This window comes from Canis lupus, chromosome 5 (genome assembly GCF_003254725.2).
Source record: "Canis lupus dingo isolate Sandy chromosome 5, ASM325472v2, whole genome shotgun sequence".
Taxonomy (NCBI): domain Eukaryota; kingdom Metazoa; phylum Chordata; class Mammalia; order Carnivora; family Canidae; genus Canis; species Canis lupus.
The window spans coordinates 55,969,870-55,990,761 of NC_064247.1; the positions used below are offsets into that span (position 1 = coordinate 55,969,870).

A 20,892-nucleotide genomic window follows, 5' to 3' on the forward strand; every position below is an offset into this window, starting at 1 on the left:
GGGCTGGGTTTAGGTGGTACTTGGCACTTCCACTGCCTCTAGGACGCTCTCCCCATACCTGCTCTCGCCTGTGGGCAGGGCACCCCCAGCCACCTTACCTGGCTGCCCTCCTCCTGGGCAGGGAGAAGGGTAAATAACTCAAACTTGGGACCACTTGCTCAACTTAAATTGCTAATACCCTGAATGAATGAATGAATGAATGAATGGCTCATGTAAAGCATCTTTCATGGGCTTCTGCTGCTGCATCCAGACTGGACCACATACATTACTCTCTAAGCTTGACTATCCTGAAAGAAGATTGTTTTTGGCCCCATTCACGGGGAAGGAGATCACCTGACAAAGGAGAAGTGGTTTATGGAGCAAAATGGCCAGGTTTACCCTTCTCCACAGCCCAGGTTCTTTCCGTGACAAACATGGGCAAGTAACTTGAGAAGGCAAATGCAGAGACTGAATTTGAACCCAGAGCTGTCTGTTTCCATTACATCAATAACTCAAAAACTTAGCAAGCATGAGAAAGGGAAACATTTTGCCTTCTTTGGCTTCAGATTTCACTTCTCTCTGAGCTCAAACTTGAGAGCTGGTATGATTCACACAGGATTGGACAGGGGCCAACCCAGAGATGTATCTCCTGTCTTCTCAACATTGAGCCTAGATTCAAGTGGAGCTAGAAGAAGATTCTTCTGACTTGAATACCCATAAACTAAAGGAAATTTTCTAGAAGGACAATGAGAACTGGCACATACTGAATACTTATGAAGTGCCAGGCACTGTGTGAAATCCTTAAATATCTTAATCACCCCAATCCTTTGGGGAAGGTATTTTCTGTTACCTGTAACTGCTGGGGCCAGCCACAGCACACACCGTATCTCCCCTGCCCCCGCCCCCAGAGAAATAGGCTTTTCTGCGGAATGCCAAGCCGGTGCCCACACAAACACTGTAGCTGTCCAGCACTGTAGACACACTAAAATCAGCTGTCTGAAATAGAAGATGGAGGTATCACTTTGACTGTCTCTGGTGGAAAATGGAGGTGATCCTGGCACTCTAGAAGGAAATCCTCTAACCTTCCAAATAGCAGTAAAGAGTTGAGTTTGAAACTGAGGGTTCCCAATCCACTTATGCTGCTTTGGCTTCCTTATGCCTCATTTTCAGCTCCTGTTCATATTACTCTACTGCATGGTGTCAAGAACAAGCTTTGGACTTAGATTTGGGTTCAAATCCCAGCTGGGTTCAAATGGAGATATAAATAGTACCTAGTCCTCGCAGATTGTCTAAATTAAATGAAAAATTGGAAGTAAATAAGAAACTGGAAGCACAGAACCCTGCACAGCATCCGGCACATGTAAGTGCTCAATAAATGGCAGCTGTTATCATTGCAAAACTGTCACCGAGACCTGATTAAACATCTATGAAACATTATTAAAACAAATGACACGTGGCAAGAATTAACCAGAAATCTCTGCTTGATCCAGGGTAAGTGCCTTCTAATTCAAAACAGTAAGAAACAAGAAAACTCAAAGGAGGGGAGTAAAGACTGAGAGAGCTAGGAATGAAAGACAAGAGGGCTCTCATGGGGTGTTGGTGAGGATAAGGGGAGATAAGGTGTTGTTATACCTTCATCATCAGAAAAGAAAATAATTCTTCTTACTTTGACCCGAGGGCTCAAGACCTTTCCTTATTAAGTATCAGAGTCCCTACTCTGGGAGCTCTGGGAGCAGCTTGTTTTCTGAACATTTAGAGATCAAATCACATGGTGTTGTTTTGGTATAGGGATTCCATCGGAAGGATCTTGATAAAAGACAAAATATCTGGGGTGCCTGGGTGGCTCAGTTAGGCGTCTGCCTTTGGCTCAGGTCATGGTCCCAGGATCCTGGGATCGAGCCCTCCATGGGGCTCTCTGCCTGGAGGAAAGCCTGCTTTTCCATCTCTCCCTGCTTGTGCACGCTCTCTCTCTCACTGTCAAATAAATAAAGCCTTAAAAAAAAAAAAAGACAAAACATCAAAGAACAAGCAAGGTATGATGGAAGAACCACACAGGCCAAGTCAGATACAGAAAAGGTCTTTTGGGCTCCTAGAACATCCCATAGAAACTTTTTATTATTGGACTCATTTTGCTGTATGTTTTTCCTCTCTTTCCCCCACTGGACTGTAAAGGCTTCAGGGCAGGGACCTCATCTCATGTTCTGTAAGGTCCCTTTCCAGTCCTAAAATATGACTGTAGTAGGCAGCATGAACCCCCCAAAATACCCACACCCTAATCCCTAGAGCCTGTGAATGTTACATTATGTAGCTAAAGGGACTTTGCAGATATAATTAAGGTTATGGACTTTAAAACAGGGGGATTATCTTGGATTATCCTGTGAGCCTAACCTAACACATGAGCTCTTGAAAACAGAACATTCTGTGGCTGGAGGTAGGAGGTAGGAGAGGTGAGGCAGAAGGGAAGATCAGAAAGAGGTGAAACATGAGGACTCGGCTAGCGGCTAGCGTTAAGGGTGAAGGAAATGCAGGCAGCCTCTCCAAGCTGAGAACCCTAGGCTGCCAGCACGCACATGGGGACTTCAGTCCCACAGCAGCAAATCACTGAATCCTGCCAACAACCTCAGTGAGCATGGAAACGCATTCTCCCCTAGAGCGCTCAGGTCAGAGCCTGAAGCAGCCAATGCCTTGACTTCAGCCTCGAGAGACCTGGAGCAGAGAAACCAGCCAAACCCACCCAGACTTCGGAGCTACAGAACTATAAGACAATGGACGTGGGTCAAGGTAGGCCACTACGTGCGTGGTAATTGTTACAGCAGCAATAGAAAACTAATACAAACATTAATAACTGAAACCAGTACATGGTACAACAGCATTTTCCCATATGTCATTTCACTTAATCTTCAACCACAAGTAGGATGGTATTATTGCCTCCTATTTTAGGAAACTGAGGCTCAGGGAGGATAAGAAACTTGCTCAGGTGACCAGCTAATGAGTGCTTGAGTCAGAATTCACACCCAGGATCCAACGTCAGAGAGAGTGGTCTCCTACGCTGCAGCTGCCATTCTGTGGCTTTAAAGGTCTACTGCCTTGAGCTAAGTAAAATGAACTTCAGAAAAGACAAAAACAAACACAACTGAGGCTGCTTTCACACTATGAAAACGGAAAAGCTCTGAATATTCATTTCTCTCTGTGTCTTCCAAAGTTATCTAGTAAGTCACAGAACAAGTGAAGTTATAAACAAGGAAGTATAAAAATACCTAGTCTTCTTTCTGACACATGGAAGAAAAGATTTTGATCAATGGCAAAAGGAGCAATCCTCAAAAGAGTGGCTGTCGACCAAGTATTTTCTCCCATTCAGATGCTCTTCTAGCCACTGTTAATGTATATCTTGCACAGGTGCCCTGTTTTGCCAATCTGGTTTAGGGACGTCTCTGTGTTGGAGCTTTTTGTCCACTCTGGACCAGTTTTTATTTGTCAGGAAATTCAACTGACTTTTAGTCTGAAATTCCCCTTTTATAGTTCTTCCCCTTAGTTCTAATAACTAAGCAACACAGTCCCTCCCTCTCATTGGTCTTTCCATCTGTTGAATATCTGTGAACTGTTATCACCCCCTGCCCTTGGGCATCACTTTGCTAAGCTGAAGACTCTTGTCTGCTTGCCTAAATCTTTCCCTTATACTGCTTGTTGTATCTTCACATCTGAACTTCTTTTCCATTTATTTCTGTTCGAATGAGGTGTCTAATCTTGAACAGAGTATATTGCACACTACAGAAGATGCTGTATTCTAAAAGGTGAACTTTACAATATTTTACAAAGAAAAAAGAAAACATCCTGCTGTTTGGTAGTTGGTAAGAAAACTGTAGCACTTACTGCTTCTCAGCCTGCAGCTTAAATAAACAGCAGACTGCAATGAATTTCCCCCAGTTTTACATAAAAGTTTATGACCACAAAATCAGTAAATAAAAGGCCAAATGCTTACTACATGCTGCTGAAAACAGCACTGTGACTATTTACAATGTATTTAAATGACTATTAATAGGATAGATTAAATGGACATCACTTTTTGCAATAAATTTTGGATATGATACATTAAAAAAATATTCCTCCAAGAAGTCTGGTTAAAATTCCATACCAGATTAAACTTCCTGCCAAATAGAATCAGACGCCACATTTCTTAAGGGCCAGAAATCTGGCTGCATATTCTCTGTTCTAACCAAGAACTAAAGAGCTGTTTGTTTGCAGCAGTCTCCAGATAGATATTAATACTGGACCTTTCCAGTAGATTTTGTAACTCTCTATTGAGAAAAACTCTTAAAATTTGGCTAGACACAGCTGTGGTTCCTGATAGCACATAATTCTTTCAGGGCCCTTATTAGCTGTTTAGTACTATACCCCTAATTCCTAACTCATATCAGTGTGGTCTCTAAACAAACCCAGTCCCACAGATTAATTTACCTACTGATTTACAATCTGGCCGATTACCATTTTTATTCTGGTCTATAACATCCAGTAAATTCTTTGTGTTCAGAAAGCAGTTATGCCATGGGCAGCTACAACTGTGATCTTTGGCTGAAATGCAAACCTTCTGAAAGTCGAACTAAAGAATTCTATATTCATTCACTAAGTTACAGAGACTATTAAATTTTAATGAAGAAAATATAAGGATGTGGACAGTCCACAAAAATACGCAAATTGTCCCCAATCCTGAAGCTAGCATATTATCTGAACTCAAAAGATTATCACAAAATGTTCCAATGAATCAATTCCTTCCTGTTAAAAAATTTCTCAAATAACATTAGGAACCATCTGTTAAGTATCTACTGTGTGGCTTGACATTTTATACCTATAATTGCTAATCCTCACAGCCAGCAAGGGAGAATTATTATTCCCTTTCTACAAAGGGAGAAGGAAGCTCAGAGTCCTTACTTATTATTAGCCCAAGGTCCCGAAGCTGTTTAAGTGCCAGAGCTAGGACCAAAACTCACATCTGATGGACCCCAACTTTTTTATACCAGGTTCCTCTAAAGTATTATTTTCTGTAATTGCTAATGTTTCAGATGATAAAGCTATTAATATAGGATTTAAGTTCATATTTATTTTTTCTAAGGTGACATATATTGGGAGAACAGAAGGGGTTTATATTTATATGTGATTGAAACTTTCAAAGGGATTTTACAATTTAAAAAGAACTTTAATGATCATTGTCCAAAACTTGAGAAACTTTATTGATGCTTACTCTGGTAGACACTGTATTAATACAAGAAACACAGAGATGAATAACAGAGTTTCTACCCTCAAGGTGTTCACGGTTCAATGAGACCATTAGAAAAGAATTAACAGTGTCCTCCTTTTGCACAGGAAGAAACTAGACTGTGAGGTCTAAGTGCCTTACTCTGATTTAGCTTCCCAGAGGCAGACAGGACCTGATCCAAGATTCTTCTGATCACAATTCAGTGACTCTTCCACAGGCCCTACCTCCCCATCCACTTCCTAATCATGTTCTCCGTTATTGTTTACATATTCAACAAGGATTGTAGAAATCTGAGAGTCTGAATTAATCTGGACAAGTACAGCAGCAAGGCTAATGATTTTAATGCACACAGAACCCAGTAGGTCACTTTTTTAAAAGCTGTGATCAAACCACAAACTGACTTTTCTTATTACTTTGGGCTGCTACAATCTTAAATTGAAAGACTGCTCTAAGCTGCAAATATTTTCAAAGAAAGAGCAGGGTTAAATCAGACTAAAAGAGAACTCTCTCTTCCTTCCTTCCTTCCTTCCTTCCTTCCTTCCTTCCTTCCTTCCTTCCTTCCTTCCTTCCTTCCTTCCTTCCTTCCTTCCCTCCCTCCCTCCTTTTTTCTTGTTTATTTGTCAGAGAGAGAACAAGCAGGGGAAACAGCAGACAGAGAGAGAAGCAGGCTCCCTGCTAAGCAAGGAGTCCAAAGCAGGACTCAATCACAGGACCCCAGGATCATGACCTGAGCTGAAGGCAGAGACTTAACTGACTGAGCCACTCAGGGCCCCCCTAAAGGAGAACTCTTAATGTTCTCTTCCATCATTAGGGCCATGAAGGTCATTGTAGTAGAGAATGCATTTCTGTGATGTGGTTCCTATACTCAGAAATGCCCCCTGTGAATTGTTTTTAAATTGTTATTCAACTCTCATTCATATACTTGATGACAGCAAGCCAAGACTTTGTACTGGAGGAAATGGATACAAGAAATGCAGTCTCTGTTCAGGGGAAACTGAAACAAATTACTACAAAGGAACTATTAACTCCACTTGTGGCAAAAAGGGACAGCTTCCTGAAAGCTAAGGCATGAAAAGGATGAAAAGGAATTTGCCAAGCGGATGGTGGGGGGGTGGGGGGGGGTGGGCAGGGAGAACAGCGAGATGCTGTTGTTGCTGTTGCAAGATGCGTGGTACGCGAGATGACCTAACTTAGAACTAAAAGCATTAGCTAATGTGCTTGCTCTGTTTTAATCACTTGGAAACGGAGCATATCACTACCAAATGGAACTTTTCTGTTCTTATTATTCATAGCTCTTTATGAAGCCAATTCCAATCTAGCTTTTATCCCTCCTACTCCCCTGAAATTGATTTTGTAAGTAATCACCAGTGACCTCCATGTTGCCAACTCTAATCCTATACACACTTTCGGACATCATTCTACTTGACCTTACAGAGCAAAGGACATAGATGACCATTCCCACCTTTTGAATATATATACTCTCTTCTTGAGAAACTTCTCAGTCTTTCTAGCCCCTCTTCTTCATCCCCTTTGCCAGATCCTCCTCCTCTCCCTGATATCTAAAGCTGAAGTTCCTCAAGGCTTCCTCCACCTCCACCAAGCTCCTCAATGGCTGACAGCAGCCATTCCTATAGCTTTAAATATCACCCAGATGCCCATGGCCTCCAAATGTGTATCTCCAAGCTGATCTCACCTCTGAGCTCCAGTCTTATAAATCCAACTGCCTCTCTGATATCTCCACTTGGAAAACTCTCAGGTATCTCAAAGTTAACAGGTTCAAAAGTAGAGCTGATTATTTCAACTGCTCTCCCTAAAATCCACTTGTCCCCTCATCATATCAGTCAGTCAGGACACCTGGAAATGATTCTTGCCCTTACCCCCAGTCATCAAATTTTGTCAGCCCTCCCTCTGCCTACTTTTCCACATCCATCTCTGCCTCCAACACCCTAGTCCAGGACACCATTTTCTTGCACCTGGACATCCAGTCTTCAGCCTTCCACCCCCAGTAAAGGGGTATATTCTCTACACAGCAGCCACAGTTAAATTTTAAGTCATGTCATTACACTGCTTAAAGCCATTCTGTAATGGTCATAGTTCTTTCACAAATATTCAACTCTATTCTCTCCCTCTGGTACCTGGTAAGATTTTGAAGTTAGGTGGAGTATATGGCTTTCTTCGGATGATGAAATGGGAGCAAAAGTGATATGTATCACTTTGGGGTGGAAACTTTAAGAGCCAGAGTGTAGTTCACCTTTTTCTCTTCCTCTGCCTTCCTCTAATGATCACAATGCTCCAGGTGATAGCTACTCCATTAGCCTGGGTTCTAGACTTATGATATAATGGCAAAGTGGATATGCAGCATGAGTGAGAAATGAATGGATGTAAATCTATATCTTCAAGAGATCAAGTGCCTTATCGTAACTAACAAATTCCAATCCAATTGGTTGTGTCTGCCTATCCAACCTCCTCGTGGACCTACCTGTCCATCCAGCTCACTGGACACCACTCACATGGACCCCCTCCCCACCCTTTCATGCACTGTTCTTTGCATGGCTCACTCCTCAACCTTTACACCTCAGCTTAAATATTGGTCTTAGAGAGGTCTCTCTTAACTACTTTATCAAAGAAGGCCCCTCATTGTGATTCTTCATCACAGCACCCTGACCATTTCTTGCATGGCACATCAGTCTGTAATAATTATTCATCTTTGATAAACTGTCTCTCCCTTTAGGTTGTAAACACCATGAGGGGAAAAGCTCATCACCACCTCCAGTGCCTAGCATCATACCTTCAATATATTACCCTCTATTTGGTAGGCGTTCAATAAATATTTGTTTAAAAAGTAAAATGAAAAGATTCCAAAAATGGGACATAAGAAAACAATATAGACATCATATCACCTATCCCAGAGGCAAGACGTGGCAGTAGCTGTGGTACTAGCATGGCAACTCACATTTACTGAGTGCCTATGATGTACGTAATAGGTACTTAGGTTCTCTCTCTCTCTAGATTCTCAGTAATCCAAGGAGGTCAATATTAATATCTTTACTTTATAGATCAGGCAACTGAGACTCAATCTGCTCAAGTGGCAAACCAGTAACAGCAGCAGTTTTAGCCAAGACCTGTTAACCTTTCCTCCAAACCATGATGCTTCCTTCTCTAGAAATTAAACTGCTACTAACCATATTTGATCATTGAGTTTCTATTATATATATAAATTGCATATATACAAATACATTCCTACCCAAGAACCAGGGTTTTTTGTGTGTGTTTGTCTTTTTTTTTTTTTTGGTTCATCCTAGAGGCTATTTCACGCGTCTGTTGTTCTCTCGGACGAGTGATAGCAGAATGATAAAGCAAAACCAAACTACAGATAAATCAGACATTCTTTTGGAACTTTTTTCTTTAAGTATTTTTCTTCTCAGAGTAAGAAGCTACTACAATTAGGAAATAGGTCTGAATTCTGAGTTCATTTTCTAGAACTTGAGATGGGGTCCCTGGGTGGCTCAGTTGGTGAGGCATTTGCCTTCGGCGCAGGTCATGATCTCCATGTCCCAGGATGGAGCTCCACATGGGGTACCTTCTCAGAGGGGAGTCTGCTTCTCCCTCTCCCTCTGCCCCTCTGCTTGTGCTCTTTCAAACTCTCTCAAATGAATACATAAAATCTTTTTAAAAAAGAAGAAAGAACTCGAGATCAATTTACATTGGTTTAATGTGCTGTCTTTCCTCATCACCAGATGCTTCTCTGCTGGTCACAGAACATGTAAAGCTGAATGGTCGAAGGGGATCAGACCCATAGTCCTGATCTGATTAGCACGGGCTCCGGGTATCTGACAAATGAGCCTTGGCTTTTTTAGCTCTGACTGCCTTTTGGTGAAGTAACATGTTAACAGCAGAAAGGTTGAGTCTGTATAACTTCCGGAAGAGTTCTGCTGGGTTCTGAGTAGACTCACAGGATTATCAGAGCAGAAGGGACCTTAGAGACCATCTACTTAATCCCCAATTTTAACAGTTTAGTGAACAGGCCCAGCAGGCAGTTACTTGTTTGCCTAAAAGAAGCAAGACTCTTGTCTCCTGGCCAAGTGCTCTTTCCACTACAACACCCTGCTTCCCCAATCAAGAACTAGTCATTTTGTCAGAGTAACCAGTAGATGACACCTGAATAACACGGACTCTAAATCCCCCAATGTTTCTCTTAATCTCCATTGGTGAGAAGACCCTGAACAAAAAGAACATACACAATAAACACAAAGGAGATCAGGAAAAGCTATTTTAATTTTCTATTAAACATTCTTCCAAAAGCATTATTTTACTCCGTATCTTACTGAGTTATAAGAAATAACATTAGCATTAGAAAAAACAGGAAGAAAGATAAATTAAATGTGCATAATTAATTAAACTTATATGAAAAAGGAAAATGAGAACAAGGGACTGAGAGCTTTACAGAATTAAATATGAGATTATACTTTGAAACCTGTGCATCTCAAAGCAAACTTTATTTGTTCAGTTATTTTTAACAACAGCATTTTTTGACCAATACACTGATTTTTTTCAAGAAGGAAACTCATTTAAAAAATATTTTTACTTTAAAAATAGGCTGCATTCAGCTGTAGACTCCCCGCCACCACCCCAGGCTCTGATCAGATTTATTTTGATTTGGGAAGAAAGTACCATTTTGATGGCGTGAAATGCAAAATTTAAGTTTTTTTTTTTTTTTAAACAGCCCGCTACAGAATTTTAAAAACTATTAATGAAAAATAGATTAAAGTCATTAAGTGCACAACACTAATTATTGGCCAGCTCCTGGTATTCGGTTTCTTCCCTAGTTCTCCAAAGGAAAACTTAAATTGAATCTTCAGCAGAATGATCTTTAAACATACTTTATAAGCAAAATGAGAGCTTCTGTTTACATAGTTTTTAGATTTTGCTGTTCCTAATTTTATTCTGAAACTCAGTTTTACCCCAAACCATAATTACCATATTAACTTTGTAATGCACAGTTCTATGCAATTCAGCAAGCAGTAGTACACTATTAGGCTCTGTCCACCCCGAGCTTAGGAAAAACAAGATTGGTCACACCCAACTAAAGACAAATCTCACACTGTTTGCCAATGTGTAGTTTCCATCCAAGCCTTGACAATGAAATATATGGATATATATCTATATATCTCATCTTAATTTTCAAAGGCAGGCAAAGGGAGTTCTTCACAGCTTAGCTTTGCCTGGCTGAAGCTGAAGATTTTGTAACTTCATAGCCAGACCCATGTTGCCAGTGATTTTCAATTTGCCTTGAAAGAAGGCCTGTGAGTAAGAAGAAAGAAAATTTGTTACTCGGTGTTTTTTGTGATTGCTGATCTTTCTAGGCGATCCAGCCCTGAGATCATTTATTTATCCAGGTTTCTTAAACTTTCTTCAAAATATGAAACTTGGCTTTCTGGAATAGATTTAGAACTAGATTCCTCAAAAGGAAGGCTTTGTAAAAGGCATGCTTTACTAAGAGCAGTCATACGACTATCTCTCCCAAATGTCTTCTCTTAGAAATTGAGTCTACCTTTATCTGCCTTCGTCACCGATGGTACATTTTCCAAATAATAGGCAAAGTGGGTTTGAAATAGATGGATTTTGTTGAAAAATACTACATGTGGATCAAGAATATGAACTGAGGGGTCCCTGGCTTGCTCAATCAGTGGAACACGTGACTTGATCTCTGGGTTGTGAACTGGAGCTCCACATTGGGTATAGAGATTACTTAAAAATAAAATCTTAAAAAAAGAAAAAAATATATGAACCAAAATTTTCAGTAGTCTGAAAGAGAGAAAAAGCACATTCATAACACACTTAGATACTCTAAGGGTTCAATACACTGTGGATGAAATGTCACCAAATTTTTTTCCCCTTTCTAGGTCTACATAATAAAGGATTTATCCCTACAGAGGGAGGACAGGCAGCCTGCTGAGACTGAGGTGCTGGTGTTAATCTTTGGCTTAAGAAGAATCAAACCAACCCTAAGTGCAGAGCCACAATTTGCTCCATTTAACAACTGCCTGTGATTAGATCACTGATCACTTGATGTTTGCTAAATTTATCATGTAACAAAATCCCGGGAAAACTTTAGAGAAATGATAGCAAATTTGCAAACACAGCGTGATTTCCCTGCTATGATCTCAGTCTTCTAACTCAATTGTTAAAATAAGGAAGAGCTACATGCAACAAGTTTCTGGTAGTCTTAGCTTTTTAAGCAAGTATAATAAAGATGTCAGGAGCTCTTTTACCTTATCCCTAGGAATGCACAGAACTCTGCTTTGTCTACACCTCCTGGTAAGGGTGACTAATTCCTTTTTTTTTCCCCTCCTCTGTCTGGACAAACTAAATATTTCCTTTCTATATGGCACACAGCCTTCTCTGTCTGATGACTTAAAGGTCCGGTGTCTCAGAACACAATATATTTAACATATGTCCTTAAAAAATATGGACCAGTAGCACCTAAAAGAGAAACTCCCCATCTTTCCTTTCTTTAAAATTAAAAGAGAAAGTGACTTTTTATTTACTAATTATTATAGAGAAAACATGAGTCTTCACAATATCCAAACACAAGGATCATTTTAATCTGGCCCCTAGGTATTGGGTGTGCTTTACACTGGAGAGCACACTGCTTTGTTTCAACTGTAGCCAAACACTGATACTATAATTTCCAATGCATTTAACGGTTTCCAGTCAAATCCTCTAAGCATAAGGGAAGACCATTAGCATATTAATAGAATTATCTGCCATTTTTATCTTTAATTCCTTTGGGTGCTAACAGGTGCTCAGGAAAATGCTGATACTCTGCCCCCCAAAATGGGTGGTAAACAGATAAACCAAGAACCAGGGTAGCTTATGTGTGAAGTCTGATCACCCTGCCAAGGGAGTGCATGGAGAGTGCATAGTGGAACAAGGAACAGTGGGTGGGAAGGAAGAAGACAGCCAGCTCCTATACTGGTGGCCTCTGTTGTGTCCAGAATTTTTGGAGCAGGCTCTGAGGGTAGAGATGTCAATGCCAATGGTGTATATTAAGCTGAAACATCACAGATGCAAGTTTCTCACTTGTCAAAGCATCAACTACAATAGGCTTAGTTGCTTGGAGAAGGCATTTTAAAAAGGAATATTAGTGTGTGTCAGATTGTTGTTTTATCCAATCTTTTGAATTACCAGGAGGCTGTAGGAATAAGACCTAAAACAAATCAGGCTGAGGCAACGAAACAATAAGTTTACAATGGAAAGCAGCATCTCAGTTTCTTTTTTTTTTTCTTCCCCCGTGGCTAATGAAAGCTCAGTGTATCAAGTCTGTTCAACACTGGCTAATGATATACGAAGACCCTTGATGATTTGGGGACCAGGAAAATCCATAAGAAACATAAATACATTTCAGACAAATACAATTTAATCAAATTGTATTCAGATGAATACAAATTAAGCAATTGTTGAGTGAAAACCTAAAAATGTCAGACACTGTGCTAAGATCTTGAGACATGAGGACAAACAAAATGTGGTTTGTTCCTTTGAGACACTCACAACCTAATGGAAAGGAAATAGGCACATCATGACTAATATCATGTGACAAGTGCTAAGCTTTCTTCCAATTGATTGCCCAGAAGAGGGACTGGCTACAGTCCCCCAGTAACTTGTAAGGAGGTCTTTGGGGATAATATGTAAGCTAATTTGGAAAGAAAAGGAGTTTGTCAGGGAAGGCAGTTTGGACAAAGAGCATGGGCAGAGAGATGAAATGTAAAAGGTCACGCCTTTGTTCACACTGTTCACACTGCTCCCTCCCCATGGATTGCTCCCACTCTCCATCTGTGCACTGCTAACTTCTGGTCACTCTTATACTCAGTTTAAGTGTTTCTTCCTCTGTGAGACTTTCTCTGATGGTCCAGGGAGACATGGCTCCGCCCACTGCTGTCCATAAGCTAGGCATAGCACTGTGGATATTCGGATACACTTACTCTTTTACAGATTTGTCTCGTACCAAATTGTGACTGTCCAGTGCAGGAGAACTCTTTCTAATTCATCTGGTTTTACACAAGACACAAAACAGTACCTGGCACATGGCTTGTGCCACAAATGTTTGTCATTTGTTAAGTAACATTTTAGGGAACACTAAGTTTTGTCAGTTTGACCACTTTGCACTTTATGGTATAAGGCTGAGGCAGGAGATGAAATGGAATGGACTCAAAGACCCACCTACTAGGAGGAAATAAGCCCCTTTATACTTACCGACTGAGGATTCATTTTACCAGTCATTAAAGCCAGTAAGTCCGAGTCAGCCATTGTGATTGTGCAGTCGGCCTTCTTATCTAAAACAGGTATGAAGGAAGAGCAAGGAGAGTATTCAGTTTCAGGTATTCACCTCCAGTACTGGAGCAGTGCGGGGAAAACGTTACTCATGTACTCTTCTACGGCAGCCTGGTGAAATGTGGCATAAATTACAAGCAACCTCAATATTTAACAAGAGGGAATTGATTAATTACCAGGGTGCCTGGGTGGTACAGTCGGTTAAGTGTCCGACTCTCGGTTTCGGCTCACGTAGTAATCTCAGGGTCATGAGATTGAGCCTTGTGTCAGGCTCCGTACTCAGTGCGGAGTTGGCTTGAGATTCTCTCTTCCTCTCCCTCTGTCCCTCCCGCCTGTGCTCTCTCGCAAATATATAAATAAATCTTTAAAAGGAATTATCATATTCATATGATGGGATACAATGCAATCATTAGATGATGTGGATCTACATTTATTGACCTGAAAAAATGTTCATGTTACACTGTACCATGCATGATACTGTCATACAAGCCAGTTATAAAACAAACTGTGAGCATGGTCCCATTTCTGCTTTAAAAACAGATATTCAATTATATATGCATAGGAAATAACATCTATAAACTTAGATACCAATATATTAATAACAGTTACTGTGGCACCCAGACTCTAAGGTGATCCCTGTGATGCCTGCCTCCTGGTGTTCACGCCTTTGTATGTGCCCTTGAATATGGGCAGGACCTGTGACTTGCTTCTAGCCAAGAGAATGTGGCAAAGGAGATGGGATGTCATCCTTGTGGTTCTGTTATGTTATGTAAGACTCTGTCTTGCTAGAAGACTCTCTGTCTCTCCTGCTGGCCTTGAATAAACTAGCTGCTGTGCTGTGAAGTGCATATATGCGAAGGACCATGTGGTGCAGTGCTGGCTGTTAGGAGCTGAGGGTAGACTCTGGCCTATGGCCAGTAAAAAAAACTCAAGTTATCATTCTCCATGGCTGCAAGGAAATGAATCTCCAGCAACCGGAGTAAACTTGAACACCAACCCTTCTGCAGTCAAGCCTCCCGATGAGAACCTAGCCCAGGCCAATACCCTCACTGAAGTCTGTAAAACCCTATGCAGAGGACCCAGCTACATGCAGCCAACTCAGCCCTGGGAACTATGAGGTAATAGATGCATGTGCTGTCTTAAGCCACTACCTTTGTGGTCAGTTGCTATATAGTAATAAAAAAAAAAAAAGAGTATACAGTTATCTATAGCAGGAGTTATCAAACTTTTCCTGTAAAAGATTGGCCACTAAGTATTTTAGACTCTGCCAAAAGCTACTAGGTCTCTATCACAACTATGCAACTCTGCCACTGTAGTGCAAAAACCACCATTGATGATATATAAACAAATGAGTGTGGCTGTGTGCCAATAAAATTTTCAAAATAGGTAGTAGACAAGGAAAGGATATACACAATTCATGTATCTGCCAAAAAAAAAAAAAAGAAAACAACTTGTATCCAGACTGTATTAAAAAAAAATTCCTATCATTCAATTAGGAAAGGTTACATAATCTAAAATAAAAACAGGCAAAAAATAAAATAAATAAAATAAATAAAATAAATAAAAACAGGCAAATAACAGACACTGTACAAAAGATCTCCAAATAGCCAAAAAAGCCTATGAAACTGTGTTCAACTTCATTACTCATCAGGGAAATGTGAATTAAAAGCACACATGAGATACTATTATATATCTACCAGAAGGAATGGGCAAAAAAGGAAATAAAAAGACAATACCCAGTGCTGGTTGGGATATGGAGCAACTGAAAAGTTGATGCAATGCTGGAGGGACAGTAAAACGGTACAGCCACTTTAAAAAACAGTCTAGAAAGGGCAGCTGGGTGGCTCAGTGGTTAAGCATCTGCCTTCGGCTCAGGGCGTGATCCTGGGGTCCTGGGATGGAGTCCCACATCGTACTGCCTGTGAGGAGCCTCCTTCTCCTCCCTCTGCCTGTGTCTCTGCCTCTATGTGTCTCTCATGAATAAATAAATAAAATCTTAAAAAAAAAAAAAACAGTCTAGAAGTTTCTTAGACTAACCATACACGTGCCATGACTTAGCAATCCCACATTTAGGTGTTTAACCAAAAGAAATGAAAACATAGTCCAAACAGAAAAAACTGTATGTGAATGCTCATAGTGGCTTTATTCAAATGGCCAAAAGCTGGGGAAAAAAACAAATGTGTATCAACTGATGAATGGATAAACTACTCGGCCACAAAAAGAAACACAGCCCCCAGCCTCCCAGTGTCGCCAGAGCCTTCCAGAAGAACTCAAAGTTCAAACATATTCTACACAGCAGCTTATTCTATACATGAAGAGCAGACTTTTGTGGGTTTTTTTTTTTCATTTTAATGATTCTCCAATGTATTAAAATTTTTTAATCGGAAGTAGTGGATTCCTAAAGGATTCCAAAGTCATCTGCAATTCTTTTGTTTTTGTTTTGTGCTGGTTTTTCCTTCATTTTAGCTTTGGGTAGGAGGGAGGGGCAGGTGACACTAAGTATATTTTTTTATTTTTGAAATCTTTTCCAATGACCAGCTGAAGATCTGCACTGAAATATAACTTACATGCTTTGCATTTTTAAAGCCTGCTTCTCGAATTTAAGCAGAGTGATAGTGTTCAAAGAACCAGCTCAGTCTGTAACATGTTTAAAAAGACATACTGCACTTTGAGGTCCCTTTCAAATGCCATTTGCTAGACCTCTCAAGTGTTTTAATTGCTACATTCATGTGCTTCACAAGTCCAGGATGTCGGATGTCCTATGGCATGGAAGACTCAAGACTTTGGGCAAAGCTTATGGGCTGGCATTGGGGGGGTGAGGGGGGAAAGGAACAGAATTTGTGTATTTGGTTGATTTAGAAATAAGGCATCTGGGAGATGCCATTATTTTCTGTTTAAATTAAACTGCATTTTTGTCTTTTGGTTGAAATATGAAATGTACTATCCCGATATAAAACAGTAACTATCTGACCTTTGGAAAAAAGTGAATGAATCTCAGTTAAAGAAGCAGGCTCAAAAACTATATACTGGGGACACCTGGCTGGCTTAGTCAGTAGAGCGTGTGACTCTTGATCTCAAAGGTTGTAAGTTCGAGTCCCACTTTGGGTATAAAGATAACTTAAAAATAAAACCTTTAAATAAAACAAAAACTACATCCTGTGTGATTCCATTTGTATGACATTCTGGAAAAGGTAAAGGTACATGGACAGATATCGGAGTAGTGGTTGCCAGGGCCTGAGTGTGGGAGGAGGGGATTGACTACAAAGGGACATGAGAACACTTTTCAGGGTGGTGGAAATATTTTATCTCTTGATTTTTAGTGATGGTTACACAATTATATGCATTTATCTAAATTCATAGAATTATACATCTTAAAAAGGGTAGATCTTACTGTATTAAATTATACCTCAATGAATCTGACTTAAAACAACTGCTAGTACCAGGTACTATCAAAAACGTGGAGCAAAAGAAACTCTCATGGAATGCAGAGGGTAATGTAAAATAGTATATTCACATCAAAAACTGTTTGGCTCTAATGTACCTTATGACCTAGTATTTCTACTGGTTATGTGCCAAGTGGAAATGAGTACATGCATCCACTAGAAGACCTATATAAGGATGTTCATAACAGCTTTATTCATAAGGCCCCAAAATGGAAACACTGAAAAGATATATCAACCATGGAATTAATAAATTCTGGGGCATTCACATAGCAAAAGCAAACTACTGCTACATACAACAATATTAAAGAATCTTATGATGCTGAGCAAAAAATAGACAAACCTAAGAAAATAAATACTATATGAGTCCGTGTAAATGAATTTCCAAAATAAATAAAATCAATCTACAGTGACAATCTGGAATAGTGGTTTCTTGTGGAAGTGATTAGCAGGGGGCGTAAGAGAAGCTTCTAGATTGCTGGCAACATTGTGCAGCTTGATCTGGGAGATATATTCATCTGTAAACACTTATCAAGCTGTACACTTCATATTTATGCCTTTTATTATAAGCTAGACTTCAATACAAATTTTCCACAAAACAAACAAAAAAACAGGTGGTAGGTTGTTGGATTTGGCCCACAGGCCATAGTTTATCAACTCCTAACATAGATGGTGGAATTATAGGAGAGTAGTTTTTCCATTTTGTTTCTCTACCTTTTCTAATTTTTTTAAAGATTTGTTTATTTTAGAGAGAGAGAAAAAGAGAGCACATGAAAGGGGAAAAGCAAAGGGAAAACGAAAGGGAGGGAGGGAGGGGGAGAAATGGGGGTTGGGGAGAGAGGGAGAAAGAAAGAGAGAGAGAGAAGCAGACACCCACCAAGCATGTGTGTGTAGACCTTGACACAGGGCTCCATCTCATGACCCTGAGATCATGACTTGAGCCGAAATCAAGAATTGGACATTTAACAGACTGAGCCACCCAGGTGCCCCTAAAAATATTAACTTTAATATCAAAGTATAATGAGTAAAAAAGTATACAACAAAGACTAATATCTCATTGCTAAATCAACCATGTCTACCTTGGACAAGTAAGTTTCAAGTGCAAAAGGAAAAATTCACCAAGAAAAAAAAAAACCTGTCAGCAGTGTTAGACAATTAATATGACCACAGTCCTCTAACAGTTGGCTCCTCCTCAAATTAAAGTTGGCCTTTCCCTGAAACCAAGTTGCTTTCTAGTTTACTACTGTTTTACTTTTCTTTATTGCATTTATGTCAAACTGCCTTACTTATTTGTATGTTTTTCTGTCTGTCCACTAGAACAGACACTTCACAGGGCCAGGGCCCTTGTCAGGTTTGTCCACTGCTATATCCCAGGTCCTTGAAGAGTGCCTGACACATAAGGGCAATCAATCCATTGAATAAGTAGATTACGTAGCATTCAAAAGATGATCAAATCATGGCCCAATAGCTAATCAGATAATCTGTGCCTTAATTAAGAGATTAGGGGTTGCTATGGTCTGAATGTTTGTGAAGAGACCCCCAGCCCTTTCCACCATCTTGGACTTCCAGGTTCCAGAACTGTGAGAAATAACTTCCTGTTGTTTATAAGCTACTCAGTCTGTGGTATTTTGTTACAGCAGCCCCAACGGGCTGCTAAGAGAGCAGTTAAGTTATGAAAGCACAGCATACCCATATTATCAAATAGTTCAAACATGATTGAAAGTTGTAAGTTTTATTATATGTCTTAAAACTCAGGGATAGCCCCTAAAAGACTGAGATTCAACAGCTATTCCATCTTTGCTTCTAACAAAATTTTCTTACTATTGAAAAAAAAAAAGGTGTGAAGTTTGAAAACGAAGGGACTTACAGTCTCGAAAATTCAGTTCTCACGTAGATTTATATCCTCAAAGAACAGGAGGAACAAAAGCTAGCAAACTGAGATCCTCGGACTTGATTTATAGTTGGACTTGATCCAAATATTCCAAGAAAGGACTCTTAATCATTGAAGAGTGAGTGTAGGGGTACTCAGTTGGCTTAGCTGGTTAAGTATCCAACTCTTGATTTTGGTTCAGGTCATGATCTCAAGCCCCATGTTGGGCTCTGTGCTGGGCATGGAGCTTGCTTAAGATTCTCTCTCACTCCCTCTCTATCTGCCTGCCCCTGCTGCCTCTCTCTCTTCCCACCTCTAAAAAAATTTAAGTTTAGGAAAATGAAGTCTGCTGCTGCTGTAAGATCAGCATCTATTGAGCGCTTCACATACATGACTCATTTGATCTTTATAACAACTCTATGAGGATTGGAGAGGTCAAACAACTTGCCCACAATCACACAGCTAGATTGAGCTAGATCTGAAAGCAGATTCCTGCTACTGAAGCTCATTACTCCCAAGTTCTATGGCTTCCTATCATTATAGGAAGGATACAAACATTGAATAGCTCAGTTTGTTGTTGTTGTTTCTAAGTAGGCTCCACGTCCAACACAGGGCTTGAACTCACAACCCTGAGATCAAGACCTGAGCTGAAAGCAAGAGTCGGATGATTAACCAACTGAGCCAGCCAGGTGCCCTGATAGCTCAGTTTTAATTGGGCCTTCACCAGTTCATCAGGATCTGATGAATCTAGATGCTTCCTCAGTTCCCCAAGTCCTTTTGCAGAGTCTTGGACAAGTCTCACATTAATTAATTAATTAATTAATTAATTAATTAATTAATGTTTAATATATGTACTGGGGAGGAAGCAATGATTTATTGAGCACTTGCTACGCTAAAGGGCTTTATATATCTCATTCAATCCCCACAACAGCTCCATGGATAGAAATCATTCTATTTTCTAGACAAGACCTTTGGATTCAGGGAAGGTATACACCTAATAAGTGACACAGCTATAGTCTGAACTCAGTTTGAGTGTCTCCGAAGGCTATGCAATTTCTACTGTACCTTGGGGATGCAAGATCCTGAGCCCTTCTAGATCATGTTGCCCACAATGGGGCAGTGTTGAGAATTCAAGTAGATGCTGAGAGGGCAGAAAAAATGAACGAAAGATACTGTGTCATGTTAGATGAATCAAAGTTGGCTTCCTAGAGATATGCTATATGAGTTGTTTTAAAAGAGAGGAGGGAGGGGCGGAATTCATAGACAAAGACACCAGGCAGGAGGAAAAGATTATGGAAAATGCATAAAATCTAGAAGTCCTTAATATAACCACCTGTAAATCATTACCAAACTCTTAGAATATAAGCAAATGAAATACTTTTAAGGAAATCTTACTTCGTCAACAGTAAGTAAACCTCTCAACACTGTGTACATGCCAAAAGAACTAGCAATTCTCTTTAAGGTGGTAGTTCAAACTAGGACAGGTTATTAATGCTTTAACATACCTGATCCCTAACAAATGGGCATTTGTTGGCTGATGTAAAAGAAGCTGGCAATTTCCAATGGTGGCTTTTACTGGGTAAGTCCATATTTCAACGCCACTCCTAGCTGCCAACAAGTGTCAGTTTCAGCAGAAATTACCTTGCTCCAGGGGTAAAATCCCTTCAGGTATGGGATGGGGCACCTAATACGGGGAGAGCTCACAGCCAGGGTACATACAAGGTTTTCTGAAATTATGTAATAACTTTCCATAAACATATTATCTTTCATGACAAACAATAACAAAAAACAAATTTTTTTAGAATATCACCTTATCATCTGCCTGGGCATATCAGAATATAATCCTGAAATAACTATTTTCCAAAAGTTCTTTTTATTTTTAAAAGCTTAAATCTAGACAATGCATTGTTTTTCTTCCTACACCACATGAGAGTGGCAGCTCATAAAATGCAAACTTACAGTTCTTTTTCTGCCTACCCATTTGGAGGGAAAAAAAGTGACTATATATATCATTCGTGAAC

General features: G+C 40.0%; 1 protein-coding gene across 1 annotated transcript in view; it reads right to left on the reverse strand.

Moving 5' to 3' along the window:
• Positions 1–9,487: 9,487 nt before the first annotated feature.
• Positions 9,488–20,892, reverse strand: part of SCP2 (sterol carrier protein 2) — a 103,831-nt gene continuing 92,426 nt past the window's right edge. The window contains 2 exon segments of the mRNA XM_035715891.2: positions 9,488–10,531; positions 13,484–13,563. Coding sequence (XP_035571784.1) covers positions 10,436–10,531; positions 13,484–13,563 — 176 coding nt within the window. The 3' untranslated portion in view covers positions 9,488–10,435.